This window comes from Muntiacus reevesi, chromosome 2 (genome assembly GCF_963930625.1).
Source record: "Muntiacus reevesi chromosome 2, mMunRee1.1, whole genome shotgun sequence".
Lineage (NCBI taxonomy): Eukaryota > Metazoa > Chordata > Mammalia > Artiodactyla > Cervidae > Muntiacus > Muntiacus reevesi.
This window is the reverse complement of record NC_089250.1, coordinates 227,902,963-227,917,263: the sequence shown is the minus strand read 5'-3', so window position 1 is coordinate 227,917,263 and position 14,301 is coordinate 227,902,963. Positions and strand designations below refer to the sequence as shown.

Here is a 14,301-nt window from a genome sequence, read left to right as displayed (position 1 = left end):
GCATCTTCCCAGCATGTGACTAGGTTCCAAGATTGAGCATCTCAAGACAACAAGGTGTTTCTGTGACCTAACCTAGGAATCCACACACTGTCATTTTCATTCTGTGTCCTCTATGAAAGGACAGTGCCAAGACCTACCCAGGTTCAACGGTCCCACCAAAACAGAGGCCTGCTCCCTGGAGCAGCACACAACAATCCAGAGCAAGCACCTAAAGCCACTGAGGGCCCGAGTGGAGCAGCAGAGCAGGACACGAAGCAGAACGCTGTCCACACATAGGCCTGCACACTGGCAACAATGTGCGCCAAGGGTGTGTCCACCACGTTCATCGATCACCTTTGTGGGGGAGGGGCGCCGTGGGCAAGGCCATAGGCGATGCCACAGAGTGGCAGGCGCTGTGCACCCACCATAAACCACTATGAGCTGAGGAGAGTAGTAAGCGCAGTTGTTCTTCCTTCACACAAGGATGCACTTGGAGGTGTGCGAAGTCAGATGTCCCTTCAGGGTTGATGCGAGCCTGGAGGGGGCTGTGAGTCAGGTAAACAGTAAGTGCAAGACTGGAACGTTCAGCGGTGCTGCCAAAACACGGCTCGGCTCAGATTCCCTACTTGGTTATGATCTTTTTCTCAAAGTATAGAAATCTTTTCCCCAGTCAGGTTCCACTTGACCTGGAGAGGTTAGGGTCCCAGAAATCGCGGAGCCTTGCCTGCCCAAGGAGCGAACACATCCCTTCTCCACACAGTCTTAACGGTGAGTTAGGCAGGAAAACCAGAATAAGGAAATTGGAAGCTGTGGCCCATCTGGGCCTAGATGCCTGGAATCTCTGACCGAGTCAAAGAGGCCCACGTTGCTGTTCTGTTTTTTCTTTTGGGAGGCGCGCACGAGGAACTTCCCTGCCCACGAATGGAACCCGGGGCCCCCAGCAGCGGAAGCGCGGAGTCACCAAATGGACCACCGGGTTGCTGTTTTAAATCACACGGAAACGCACGTCTGGCGCCCACCCTGAGCGCCGGCCCCGCCTAGTCAGAGGGCGGCTCCGCCCTCTTCCCCACGTCTGGTCATCCGCGTTAGGCGACGAGGAGGGTCCCGCCCCCTCGCGGTAGCCCCGCCCTCAAAATTCGGCCCGGGACCCCGATGTGCCCACGAGGAGCCTCGGTACCTGCTTCCCTGGAGGCCTAGCGTTCCCAAGGGACCAGCTCTGGTGGTCTGCCCCCGCGGCAGGAGAGCGCCCCGTGCCAGCCTGGGTAGGAGCGCCTGCTGTGCACCCTTCATGGGCAGTCCAGGTGCGTTGCATTTGTGCACCCCTGCCCCGACCAGGCCCCGCCCCCGCAGAGACTCCGCCCAGAACGTCCGGGCCAAAGCCGAGGGGCGGAGCCGTCCCCGGCGGAAGCGCGCTGCTGCCTGCTGAGAAGCCCGAACGGAGCGGCGGGCGCTCGGTGCCTCTGGGGGCAGAGAGGTAGGGCGGCGGGCTGCTGAGCAAAAGCGGATTTCTGCTTGGGAAGGGAGACTCAGCTGGCGCAAGTCTCCAGGGAACAGGGTACTGTGGACACCAGGGGCGCTCAGCTGGGGGTGGGGGGGTACTGTGGACTCAGGCGGGGACTCTGGAGGAGCGGAGTGCGCAGGGAGGGGCCTCTGGGTGCTGACACCCTACTCCTGCCCGCCAGCATGGGTAGTAGCTCACTGTCCGAGGACTACCGCCTGTGCCTGGAGCGGGAACTGCGGCGCGGCCGCGCGGGCGTGTGCGGAGATCCGTCGCTGCGGGCCGTGCTCTGGCACATCCTCGTGGAAGACTTCGACCTGCACGGGGCGCTGCAGGATGACGCGCTGGCACTGCTCACCGACGGCCTGTGGGGGCGCGCCGACCTGGCCCCCGCGCTGCGCGGCCTGGCCCGTGCCTTCGAGCTGCTGGAGTTGGCCGCCGTGCACCTGTACCTGCTGCCGTGGAGAAAGGAGTTCACCACCATCAAGGTAGGGCGCCGGGCCGCGTGGAGGTTCCCTGCCCCGGGTACTGGGTGCTGGGCATCGCCCGGACAGAGGCTACCGTTGGGATGAGGGACTGCAGATGTCCACAAAGCCAGATTGGTTTCAGAGGACTCAGTGTGCCAGTGTCCTGGGCGTGGCCGAGGTTTCCCTTGGTATTCCTAGGGCTGAGAATACCTGTCTGGGTATCTGCCTTCTCAGGGGATCCTGCCTCTTAAAGCTTGTTTCTTTGCATGAAGAGCGGTCTTGTGTCCGTTACCATAGAAATCCTAGGACAGGTGCATGAGAACGACTCGGCATTCCATGATCACCCTAATCCCTCCAGGATGTGGGCTGATCCCTTTTGTAGAGGAGGACATGGGGTAGCTGTATCTCCTATGAAGTAAGCAGGGGCTGGGGGGGTACCCCTGCATGCCCTAGGGGAGCTGGCCTAGACAAGAACCTAGCTCACCCCCCAGCCTGGGTAGAGGCTGTGCCCAGGGCCGGCCTGGCCCCTCCAGGTGAGCTGCGGGCTGGCAGGAGGGGGCAGGAAGGCTGCTTTGTGCTCTGAGATAATTCAGAAGAGTGGGAAGATAATGACGTCACTGGGCACGTGGGCGGCTGCCTCCGCTGGTTGTCATGGCAACAGCAGCCTCTCTCAGAGACAGTGAGCTCTGGGGCCCACCGCTCCACGGGGACATCTGCTAGGGGTTTCATTCATCCATTCAGATGAGAGGGCAGGATCCAGCCCCACAGGGGCCAGGAGCAGAATGGGCAGGCCTGATCTTGAGACGCTAACTGGCTTCAGTGTTGAGCAGACCTATATGGGATCTGCTGCTGCCTTCCTCTGGCTGTGGCTTGGGGCAAGAATCCATTTCTTCCTCTGGGAAACAGACACAAGAATAGGCCAGCATAAGGTCCATTGTTGAGGGGTGAAGGTACAGCCCTGGGTACAATCTTACACACAGTAGCCCCCCTATGTGTGGCTCTAAGCAGAGCACTCATGGGTTCCCAGAGTCATAGACTGGGAGACACAAGATCACCATCCTAGGAAACTTTTAGTTCCTCTGCAGTCTGGAGCCTCCAAAACCTACACATTCCATCCATGTGGTGGAAAGCTACACAGCCTGTCATAATGGAGAAAGCTCTCAGAAACTGAAAAAATAGAGCTCAGAATAAAGTGTTTAGGTGGCTACCTGCTCAGAGAAGTAGAAAAACGCCTCTGTTTTTGTGTTTGCATAACTAGACACTTAGCAGGTACACACACAGTAAACTAACTAGAGGAGCAAACCCCTACAGGTGACAGGAGGTAGAAGGGACTCAGGGCCATGAGATTTCTCAGCATAGGGGCTCTTTAGTTTGTTCTATGATGCAGGTGAAATGTATTAGACTTTTAAAAGATTGTGATGCCTAGGCCTGCCTCAGCCAATATTAGAACCTCAGGGGTGACCTGAACATCTGTTTTTTTCTTTTTTTGGCTGCACAGCTTGCGGGATACCAGTTTCTCAACCAAGAACTGAACCTAGTAGAGGGAGTAGAGGAAGACATGAGATGGATGTATCGCCTATGAATTAGGCAGGGGCTGGGGGTACTCCTGCGTGCCCTAGGGGAGCTGGCCTAGACAAAAACCTAGCTCACGCCCCCAGCCTGGGTAGAGGCTGTGTCCAGGGCTGCACCACCCGGAAGTGAGCTCATCAGGTCTGCAGGGGAGGGGGCGGGGGGGGGGGCTGCCACCAACCGACCCCCTCCTTTGCAGACGTTCTCTGGGGGCTACGTGCACGTGCTAAAGGGCGCACTCTCGGAGGACCTCCTCATCCAGAGCTTCCAGAAGATGGGCTACGTGCGCAGGGACGCCCACCGCCTCATGGTGGCTGCCCTGCCTCCTGCCCGCCAGCTGGTGCAAGTGGCCCTGGGCTGCTTCGCCCTGCGGCTGGAGTGCGAGATCCTGGGTGAGGTGCTGGCACAGCTGGGCACCAGCGTGCTGCCAGCTGAGGAGCTGCTGCAGGCACGGCGGTCCAGCGTGGACGTGGCCTCCTGTGTGGCCTGGCTGCAGCAGCGACTGGCCCGCGAGGAAGAACAGCCACCCCTGCCCCGCCGTGGCTCGCCCACTGGGTGCCAGGCCCGGCTGGACCTGTACCGGGACGTGCAGGAGGACGAGGGCTCAGATGAGGCCAGCCTGTATGGGGGGCCCTCGCCCGGCCCCGACTCACCTGCCTCAGAACTGGCCTGCCGGCCTCAGTTCTGGGAGCAGAGTGCCAGACTGTGGGGGGCGGGGGGCGGGCCATGGGAGTCAGCTGAGGCCAGCAGCCCCACCTCCGGGGCCTCAGAAGAGGAGGAGCCCCAGCCTGAAGCCTTCTCCTTCCTCTCACTGCGTAGAGAGCTGCTTAGTCGGCCTGGGGACCTGGCCCCTCCCCACGCCCCTAGGAGCCCTGAGCAGGCCAGTCCCCCACCTGTCCCCGAGCCTCCCGGCTACCAGATGCACACCTGCCTGGCCCCGGGAGCCCTGCCCGCCCTCTGCTGCGACACGTGTCGCCAGCTGCACGCCGCCCACTGTGCTGCCCTTCCCAGCTGTCACCCCGGCCACAGCCTGCGCACCCTGCGTGGGAACAGCCAGCGGCGTCTGTGGCTGCAGCGAGCCCAGGTGGACGCCCTGCTCTATGACAGCCCCGCGGCTGGGCCCTAGACCCCGCTGGCCCCAGGTCAAGGGCTCTCCAGAGAAACTCCGTGGTGCTTTTCTGGGGCTTGTCCCGCCTCAGGCCCCGCCCACTGGCCACCCTGCTCTTCCTGCTGAGTGGAGTGTCTGCCCTACCAGGTGAGGTGGGGACTCACCCTCCATGGACAGCTCCCCACTGGTCGCACACCCCCCACTCTGGAAGGCAGGGTGGGAGACCTCAAAGGCTGCCCACCCCAGATCCAGTGGTAACGGCGCAGATGCCAGCATTCATCCCCAGCTCACTGGGCTGGGGGTGCTCTGCCCACCAGGAATCCTGGGGCAGGTGCCAGTCTTCTGTGTGGCCTCTGCTCAATGGTGCCCCCACCCCAGGCCGTCTGCCCCCTTCCCCCACACCTGTCACGTCACACAAATCACAACCTCCAAGTACATTAAAGGACACTGGCTCTAACCGCGTCTGAGGAAAGCATTTATCTCTCGGACCACCCCCATTCCCCATGGGCCTCAGGGGGAGTGGGCACAGGGCACAGCCCAAGGCTCTCACTCTAGGGGTCTCAGAGCAGCTCAGACTCAGTCCACATCTCCATCCCTCCTCCCCTCTCGAAGTCTGCCAGCCCCACCAGGGGGGGTCACCTTGGCCTCTCCATTCCAGGCAGATCCTGGGGATCAACTGGGGACAGAAGTGACCACACAAGGTCTGAGGGCTGCTTGTCCCAAGCCAGCAACACCCGCTGAGACGGGCTCAGCCAGATTTCCTCCTGGGAACCGAGGGTCTGAGGCCTGGCCACAGGTGGGACCCAGTCCAGCCACGATGTGGCGTCACAGCCCTGTGGGCCGGCCTCTGGGGTGGCTGGGTCCTCAGAGTGTACCACTGGCATCACCTCCAAGGTCCACACTCTGCTGTCCCAGGGCAGAGGTGGGCAGGGGCACAGGAGGCGACGTGCTCAGCTGGAGTGCCTCCACGCATCAGGGTCTGCAGCGCCGGCTCTGGCTCTCAGTGCTCAAGGACGTGGCTGGGGTGGCACGCTTGTTACGGTGGTGGGGGAAGGTGGGCATGAGCTCCGGCTCACAGGCTGGGGGTGGGGGGAATGGACTGCATCAGCCCTGAGTGAAGGAGGGGTCCCACACCACCCTCTGCTGCTCCCCTCCTGAGCCTCCCTACGTGGCCCAAAACAGCCCCTACCCACCTGGGCCCCACCACCCACCTGCCTTAACCCCCACCCTACACATAAAGACCCCCAGCAGTGCCAGCAGGGAAGACTCACGCAGGGGCTTCTCCTTGAAGTAGGAGCTCTCCAGGCAGTCACCGGCCGTCGCCCTGGAGAGGAGACCTCACTGTTTATGGGGCCTAGGCCCAGCCAGGCTCGTCTCCCGCACAGCTGCCCCGCAGAGCCCCCGGGGTTCCCTTCCTCACAACAGAAAGTTGGGTAAACCGACAGAACCCCGCCATGGTCGGCCTGACTCATGCACGTGTTGGCCCCTCTCAGCACCTTTTCTTAGGGTCGTACATGAAGAGGAGGTTCATCAGGCGCAGGCCAGCCTCCGAGAGCCATGGGAACTTATGCTTCAGGTTGTTGTAGGGCTGCTTCCGCAGGCTGTACTGGCTGGCCAGCGGCAGCTGAGAGAAGCCCTGTGGGGAGGGGCCAGTAAAGGCCGGTGGCCAGCAGGGGCAGGAGGGAGGAGGGCAGGGCTGGCACTCACCGGCCAGATGTTCTCACTGGGGGTCCCCAGCAGCTGCACGATCAGGTCCACCTGGTGGATCTCGGAAGTGCCAGGGAGAAGGGGCTTATGGGCCAGCAGCTCAGCCAGGATGCAGCCCACTGCCCTGCAGAGGAGTGTGGGGTCTCCTCTCAGCTCCTTGGCTCCACCTGGACCAGTCCCCTACCTGCTAGGGGCGGAGGCTGGGGGCAGAGCTGGGAGGCGGTCATGATGGGATGATGAATGGGGTCTCCAGCTGAACCACGTGACCTAGTCTCAGCATGCCTCTTATGGCCACGAGGGCAGGTCCGCAGTGATGGGGCTGTCTCCCTCTGCCTCTCAGGACCCCAGGCATAGGCCCATCTTCCTGGGAGCTGATGAGACCCCAGCCCCACAGCTGCCCGCACCCCACCCCCAGGTCCCACAAGACCACCCCACCATCTGAGAGGCCTGGGAGCAGCATCCACCTCTCACCACATGTCGATGCTGGTGGTCTGCGTGGTGGTTCCCAGCAACAGTTCAGGGGCTCGGTACCTGCGAACAGAAGCCCCTGCTTTGCATCTGGCAGTTCCTCTCCTCCAGCCTGGCCTCCAAGGGGCACCCACCGGCCACCACCCTGCCTGAGAGCCAGAGATGGCCTGGGATGAGGGAGCATAAACCCCAGCTAAGGCTGTCTCTTCCATGAAAGGTCGACAAACATACTGCTATCACTGGATGATCCCTGAGTGCTGCAGTGTCCTATGCTGGCCTTTCTACACAAGTCGGGGTGAGTGACACACAGCAGAACGCAGCCTGCCCTGAACCACACCCTGTTTTGCTTCAAAATGTCAAGTGAGAACTGCAGAAACCTGTGCTGTTCCCATGCTCCAGTGGTGAAGCCACCTCCCCTCTGAGCAACTCAGAGCCAGCTGGGGGCAGGGCTGCCTCAGGACAGAACAGCACCCCATCTGGATGGGCAGGTCCCTCCCCGTGACAGCACTGCTCTTTCTTGGCAGCTGAAAGACCTCCAAGATGCTCTAGCCACTTCAGCATGACCCACCCACACCTGCGCAAACTTCCCCTGGTCTCCAGGGACTTACCAGAGTGTGACCACCTTGGGAGTCATTGGCTTCACTGGGATGCCATAGGCCCGAGCCAAACCAAAATCCGCTGAGATGGAGGCAGAGGGATGGGAGGGAGAGTGTCACCCAGGGAAGGCTGACCATTGCCACCTCGAGCCAGTGTGTAGTGTGCAGGGAGCTTCTGGAGACCAGCTTGCCACCCCAGTGCAGGGTTGCTCACGGACCCCATCATAGAGGCAGCACCTGCACCCACCTGTCTTCACGCAGCCCTTATCCGTCATGAGCAAGTTAGAGACCTTCAGATCCCTAAGACAGAAAAAGAACACCAGTGGTTCCCAGAAACCCACGTGCAGGAACGAGGTTGTCACCGCTGCAGCAACACTCAGAACGCTTCCCCACACATCTCATCCTGTTTGCACTTTTTAGGAGGAGCACAGGTAATGCAAGGCCATTCGGTAGCTGCAAACAGCAGAGAGCTCTCAGTGACTTCCCGAGAGGTGGAGTCCTGCCCCTGGTCCCCCCAGGGCCGCACGAGCCTCCCTGGAGTACAGGTTCCTCCCGGGCCATCTGCCGGGCAGAGGGGAAAACAGGTGCTATCCGGTCCCGCCCTCCCCTGGGACCAGTTACAGGAACTCCACTGCCTTGAGGCTGCTCTACTCCCCTGCAGGTTGGTGCTGAGTCAGCCTGGCGGTCACCCCGCCCACATGCCACAAGCCCCGCCCACCTGTGGATGATGAAGTTCCGGTGCAGGTACTGGAGGCCCCGGAGCACCTGCAGCACGATGCACTTGACCTGCAGAAGGCCAGGAGGCCTGCTTTTGGCACAATGTGCCTAACAAGGGCTTGGGAAGCCCCTCACCACAGCACCCCCCCACCCCCTGCCACCCCAGCCCCTGCCTCCTACCTGGGCCTCAGAGAAGGGTGTTGGCATGTTCTCCAGAAGGCTGGCCAGGTCTTGCTCACAGTAACCCATCACCAGGAAGATGCTAAAGAGGGAGAAACGCAAGCCACCTCCCACCTCCTCCCAGGTGAGCCAAGGGACCCTCCTGGGCAGCAGGAAGGGAAGCACGGAGATGCTGGGCAGGGCCTAACGTGGGGGCAGCAAGCAGACCGCTCACCTCTCCAGGTGGTTGCCCACAACCACCTCCTTCAGCTCCACAATGTTGGGGTGGCGGAGGCGAAGCAGCAGTGTGATCTCTCGAAGACTGCTGATGGGGACCCCTGCAACCAGGCTGGCCTTGGTGACCCCACTTCTGCAGCTGGCCCAAGCTCAGTGACCCCACCCCTGCAGACAGGGACCCCTGACAGCCAGCTGCCTCAGTGACTCCCAGCCCTACCCAGCAGAACTCTGCCTGCTACCTCAAGGAGAGGCAAGGCTATCCAAACCAGCACCTTTAACCCTCTCCTCCTCCATCAAACACAAGTAGCTCTCTGTACTGACCACTGTGTATGGCAGCCAGCCCCCAGTGAGCACAACACAGCCCTGCCCGCACAGGCAGCCAAGGGGCGGTCAGCAGGGGTGTGAGCAGCACACAGGGGCTACCTGCCCAGTCTTCAGTGGGAAAGCCCTGGGGAGGGTGACGCTGAGCTGAGACAGAAGAGGAGGCAGAGTCAGCCAGCAGGAGGGAGAGGACAGATGAAGGGGATGAACTGCACATAGCTCAGGGTAGCTGAGGCTAGGGTGTGGAGGAGCGATGGTGAGCTGGAGAAGTCCAGGGGAGACAGGCAGGGCCAGACTGCAGCCCCCTAGAGACCAGCCTCCTTTGACCATCATGCATGCACCACTCAGGGAGCTCAGGCAACTTGCATCTTCCTATCCCCTCCCACTTGAGTGCAAGTGGTGCAGCGGCCCCTCCCAGCTCACCATCCTTCTCCTTGTCCATCCGCACTTTCTTCAGGGCGACAATCTCATCCGTGTGGGTATCCCGCGCCCGATCTGGAAGGGAAGTGCCTCCACAGTAGGATCCAGGCCCACCCCCTGCCCTCCTGCCACCTGGGGGCACCCTTGCTCTTCTTCCTTGACTGCTGGTACCCTGTGCAAGCGATAGTCCAAGGCTGGGAGACAGGTGCTCCCTGAGGAGTCCCCTGGTTTGAGCAGATAGGAGGCCCTGGGCTAGAAGAGTCTCCCTGAACGTTTCCTTCTTAGAGCTGGAGTGCAGACCACTGCTTTGTGTTCTGCGGTTTCTGTGTTCTAACAGCAAATAATGTCCTTATCGTGACAAAAGCAGCCTTATCTTTTTGAAGCTGCTCCCCAGAGCACTGTGGGGATTTGTGCAGCTTCCACACCCGTGGCACGGTGATGCACACCGACGTCCCAGTGGCTTTGGCTGCACCTCTGGCCACTGTCCACGGTGCTACACTTGATGGTGTGATAGTGACCTCCACTCACAGGGACACATGAACAACCTGATGCTTCCATTCACTCAGTCATGGTATGAAATCGACAGCAATTATACCAAGGATTAAAGGTCACCGGCACTCTCCTTCCAGCCCTGACACAGTTGCTGCCAGGACAGTCCCTGGGTCCCAGGCCTGCCACTTTAGCCACTCACATACAATGCCGTAGGTGCCTTCCCCAATGCGATTCAGCTTCTCAAACTCTTTCACGCTCCGGCACCGTCCCAGCTGAAAGAGAGAGGTGCTGGCAGTGAAGGGATCTGGCAGCTAAGGGAACCAGAGATGGATACTGACACTTAAGCTGTTCCAAAGAGCCAGCACCTGTCCTGGGCACCAAACAAAGGGGTGACCGCACACTTGGGTTTGCAGTTGAGAAAATGGGGTGATGATACTGGCCAGACACTTTGAAATCAAAGTCGGTCCAACCACTCCCTTTCAAGCCCATGGTCCAGATGTGTGCTGCTTAAAAAGAGTAACTACCAGCCACATTTGGTTAAAATTGACAAAAAAGAAACTAAAAGTTCATTTCTTCAGCTGCATGAACCGTGAAGTGCTCAATGGCCCCATGCAGTTCAGTGACCACAGTGGACAATTCAGAAGACAGAACATTTCATCATCACAGAAAGTCCACTTGAGCAGCAATGGTCTACACTATGCTCTAGGCAATTCCCTGGTGGTCCAGTGGTTAGAACTCTGCACTCTCAATGCCGAGGGTGAGAGTTGATCCCAGATCAGGGATCTGAAATCCCACAGGCTGAGCAGTGTGACCATAAATAAATAAATAAACAAAGCTCTGGACATGAAAAAGCTTGAAGACCTTCACAAAGCATATACCAGACACAGTGGCAGACACTGTCTCCAACATCCATACATTACTTCTTCCGCTGTGTTATGAAACAATGCTGGGAGAACATGGCAACTCAGATGGTGGCCTGAGTTCCCAGTCTCCCTTGCAGCTAGGTGTAACCATGTGACTAAATTCTGGCCAGTGCGATGTGCACAGGGACAAGCACAACTTCGTGATCAAAGAAAGCTGGTTGCCCTTCACTCCTGCCTCCTGAGGCAGGCTGGGATTTGATGGAGCAAAAACAGACAACCTGAGTGCCTGGCACACCTGTGTGATGTTAGGGGCACCAGAAATAAAAGTCCTGTCCTTAAAGCACTGTACTTTGGGGTCTCCAAGTTCTAGCAGAGCCTGTACCCGAATACACCTTCATCTGTAGCACTTCCCCGTGGGTCGCACATGTGTCAAGTTTCAGGTTCTAAACTGCCCCTCTCTGGACTCTCTCTCTGCCTCTATTTACCTTGCCCTCCATCTTGGGAAACCAAGTCAGGGTCACCTGGGCCCGAATGAACCCCTTCCCTCATCCCATCCCAACCTAATTGTTTCCGTCTTTCCCTCTCTCTCTCTCTGCGGAACCCCTGGTGCTTCCTGTACACACTGCATTTCGCGGGATTTTGCTCCCGCTGCTTCCTAGGTCTAGCAAGCCCACCTGCCTCATCTCTGCATCCAAAACCCAGTAACACATACCCGCCCAGCAGAAATGCTGCCCCTTCTCAAAACTGCTTCCTGAGCCCCAGCCGAAAACATTTCTTCCTCTGCAAGATCCCGACACTTGGGTCTTGCGGCACTTCCTATTGCGCACTTGGCGCTGTCCTCCTCTGGGTATGCCTTAACTGAGAGCAGTTGCTGCGTTTCAGTGAACAACGCCGGGGGGACGGCTCAAGGCTGGCTCCTGCGCTCACTCATTCAGTCTGTTACCATTCTTACTGGACACTGACGCGGCCTCGCACAGCACCAGCAAGTAGTCAAAACAACCCGCCACCAGAGATCACACCTGCCACTGCACGAGTCGTCTACCATAGTAAAACCACTCGAAGCTTCACCCTTCTCACCTCTACGAAGGGTCCTCGAAAGGACTACGTGACAGTGAGACACGGAGAGGCCCCGCGCGGAGCAAGGCACAGGCGGAGCTGCCGGGTCACAGACGGGGCCCCGCCCAGTGCACCCACAGGCTGGTAGGAGACACGCCTCAAACACTTCCCACGACTACTCTCCCTTGACACGAGGCGCCCGTCCCGGACGCAAAACTAAGAAACGCCCGCGCTGCAGCGCGCCTTGACGAGGAGGACAGCGACCTGACAGCCGGCCAGTCCCTGGCGCGGACGCGACCCCCGAGGACCGCTGGGGTTGCCGTTCCCTCTGCTGCCGGAAACCTGGCGCTTTAGCGCGACGCTGAGGGCCCTAGTACGTTTCAGCCCCGCCCTGCCGCTAGCGAGGAGAGAGCTACCAAAGCAGGCCCTCTTCGTACCCTGTGCTCCGGAGGCACCGTGAAGAAGCCTTCCTTACGGACACACTTCAGACGGATTTGCTCCGGCTCCGGTTCCCCCATGCCGAAAGCAGCCCCTCGAGCTTCCCATCTGCGCAGGCGCAGACCAGGGTTCCTGGGCGCAGGCGCACTGCCTACTTCCGGGCGTCCCCTCCTTAGCAACAGTTACCAAGGAAATCTCCCCAAGATCCCAGAGAACCTCAGTTTCTACGAAGCGCTCAGACTACCAAGATTCTAGCTTTATTTTAGTTTCAAGTACGGTGGCTCAGACCGTAAAGAATCTGCCTGCCATGCAGGAGACCCTGGTTTGGTCCCTGGGTTGGGAAGATCCCCTGGAGAAGGATATGGCAACCCGCTCTAGTATTCTTGCCTGGAGAATTCTTTGGACAGAGGAGCTTGACAGGCTACAATCTATGCAGTCCATGGGGTCGCAAAGAGCCGGACACGACAGAGCGAGACACACACACACACACACACACACACACACACACACACACACACACACACAGAGGCACGTGACTGCGCCGGCGCGCTGGGTAATGGCCACCAGAGGAGGAAGAGGTCTAGGGGGTTGCAATGGGTCCCGGGGGTGCGGGGTAGGGGGGAGCTGGAGGGGGCGGGAATCTGTGGTGTCCTCCCGGCAGTGGGAGCTGTGCTTTAGAGCTCTCCCTTGGAGCACTAGAGTACCAACCCGGAGCCACGAAGGGAGAGGCTTGGCAGAGCCAGGGGGATGAGTAGAGGGGGCGTCTGAGAAATGTGGAAAGAACTGACGGGACGCGGCGACGGACGGACTTTGGGACCAATGGGTCCCCTAACACAGCTTTGTTGAGCACCCACTACGTGCTTGCCCATGTCCGAGTCTGCCCTAGGGCACCTTACATTCTCACTGGAAGCAGTAAACAGGTAAGTCATGTACACGGCTTGCTCAGGAGGAACTATACTGTAAATGCTAAAATACTACTAATGTAAGTGAAGGACATTTGATAATTATGAAAGGAAATAATGAGTCAAAATTATTTAATTACCACATTCACTTCATTCTGGTTGTTTTTGAATTCTAATAAGCTAAATTTATAGCTAATAATGAGATTAGAATTAATGCCAAAGTAAACATAACTTTGGAGGCTTCCCAGGTGGCTCAGTGGCTGTGCCAATGCAGGGATGCAGGTTCGATTCCTGGGTTGGGAAGATCCCTGGAGAAGGAGATGGCAACCCACCCCAGTATTCTTGCCTAGGAAATCCCATGGACAGAAGAACTTGATGGGCTACAGTTCTTGGGGTCACAAAAGAGTTGGACGCAACTAAACAAGTTTTTGGATTATTTGCTTGAGATGCTTAGGGCAGGGGTAGGAGAGCAATTTCTAGGTCAAATGATAGAAATGCAACAGCTACTAGAAATTTTATGGAGGAGAAGTATGCTCACCCTCTGTGATCAAATTCACCTTTGTATGGGCTTGACCTTTCTGTATAAATATTTAGTCGTGGCAGTCAGACTGCACAAATAAATGTAAATAAATACAAATGAGTATATTGACAATGTGTTAGTAAACAATGTCAATATGAGATGTCTGTTTTACTGGTTATATCAAAACTCATTGACTGGAAGTCACTTGTACTATTTACTACTAAAAAGATATGATCCTCCTCAACAAAGACAGATACCCCCTGTATGCAGCCTGCTGATCATTCCAGGAATGAAGAAAGCTGACACACACTGTCACCAGACTAAACATGTGAGCTCAGACAGGGCAGGACACTCTCCAGCCAACCCGGAAGAGTGAACTCTGACCTGAGGGCTGCTGATGAGGATGGGACATCTGAGGCTGTGAGTCCCCAAATGGCCCCTCCCCACTGAAAGTCCTCAAACACAGCCAGAAAGAGGGGAAGTTGTCAGCTCAACTCACCTTCACCCCGGGGTGGCTCTGACAGAGCCAGCGTTCCAAGTGCTGGGGCTGCATCCACCTTCTCCGCATCACGTGGTACTCAAGCTAAGAGCCCGTCTCTGTTCTGGGTCCTGACACCTCAGAGTCCCACCTTTGGTTCAGGGGTGGCTACACCTCCTTCACTCCCACTGCTGGGTGCTTGTGCCAGCCCCTTTGGTCCTGAACAGGAAGCGTGCACTTCAGAACTGCAAGAGATGCTGCCTGCTACCTCTCCATCGAGATGTTCAGGCAGCCAGTTCCAGCAGG

At 58.3% G+C, this 14,301-nt stretch overlaps 2 protein-coding genes across 6 annotated transcripts; one reads left to right on the top strand and one right to left on the bottom strand.

Annotated features, from left to right (window-relative positions):
• Positions 1-1,345: 1,345 nt before the first annotated feature.
• SPATA2L (spermatogenesis associated 2 like) lies at positions 1,346-5,066 on the top strand. Its single transcript, XM_065925240.1, has 3 exons — positions 1,346-1,453; positions 1,662-1,965; positions 3,713-5,066. The coding sequence occupies exons 2-3, from the start codon at positions 1,663-1,665 to the stop codon at positions 4,637-4,639; spliced, it is 1,230 nt and encodes a 409-aa protein (XP_065781312.1). The 5' UTR covers positions 1,346-1,453; position 1,662; the 3' UTR covers positions 4,640-5,066.
• Positions 5,067-5,090: 24 nt separating this feature from the next.
• CDK10 (cyclin dependent kinase 10) lies at positions 5,091-14,242 on the bottom strand. 5 transcript variants are annotated; one of them, XM_065925222.1, is made up of 13 exons: positions 14,017-14,242; positions 9,938-10,010; positions 9,250-9,321; positions 8,504-8,606; positions 8,290-8,371; positions 8,111-8,178; positions 7,640-7,692; positions 7,405-7,474; positions 6,800-6,859; positions 6,329-6,452; positions 6,118-6,257; positions 5,893-5,945; positions 5,091-5,700 (listed from the first exon to the last, which is right to left on the bottom strand). In XM_065925222.1, the coding sequence occupies exons 1-13, from the start codon at positions 14,083-14,085 to the stop codon at positions 5,594-5,596; spliced, it is 1,074 nt and encodes a 357-aa protein (XP_065781294.1). In that variant the 5' UTR covers positions 14,086-14,242; the 3' UTR covers positions 5,091-5,593. The 5 variants fall into 5 exon arrangements, with proteins under 5 accessions (XP_065781294.1, XP_065781293.1, XP_065781297.1 ...); XM_065925221.1 differs by lacking the exon at positions 14,017-14,242 and adding an exon at positions 12,095-12,247; XM_065925225.1 differs by lacking the exon at positions 14,017-14,242 and adding an exon at positions 11,679-12,031 and having other exon boundaries at positions 9,842-10,010.
• Between the last annotated feature and the right edge of the window lie 59 nt (positions 14,243-14,301).

Excerpts from the sequence above, each read along its gene's own strand:
- CDK10 (XM_065925221.1), bottom strand. The coding sequence starts at position 12,175 with ATGGGGGAACCGGAGCCGGAGCAAATCCGTCTGAAGTGTGTCCGTAAG. Across the intron at positions 6,453-6,799 it reads ACCACCAGCATCGACATGTG|GGCAGTGGGCTGCATCCTGG; the intron begins GTGAGAGGTGGA and ends ACTCCTCTGCAG. Across the intron at positions 6,258-6,328 it reads CCAGTGAGAACATCTGGCCG|GGCTTCTCTCAGCTGCCGCT; the intron begins GTGAGTGCCAGC and ends CCCTCCCCACAG.
- SPATA2L (XM_065925240.1), top strand. The coding sequence starts at position 1,663 with ATGGGTAGTAGCTCACTGTCCGAGGACTACCGCCTGTGCCTGGAGCGG. Across the intron at positions 1,966-3,712 it reads AGGAGTTCACCACCATCAAG|ACGTTCTCTGGGGGCTACGT; the intron begins GTAGGGCGCCGG and ends CCTCCTTTGCAG.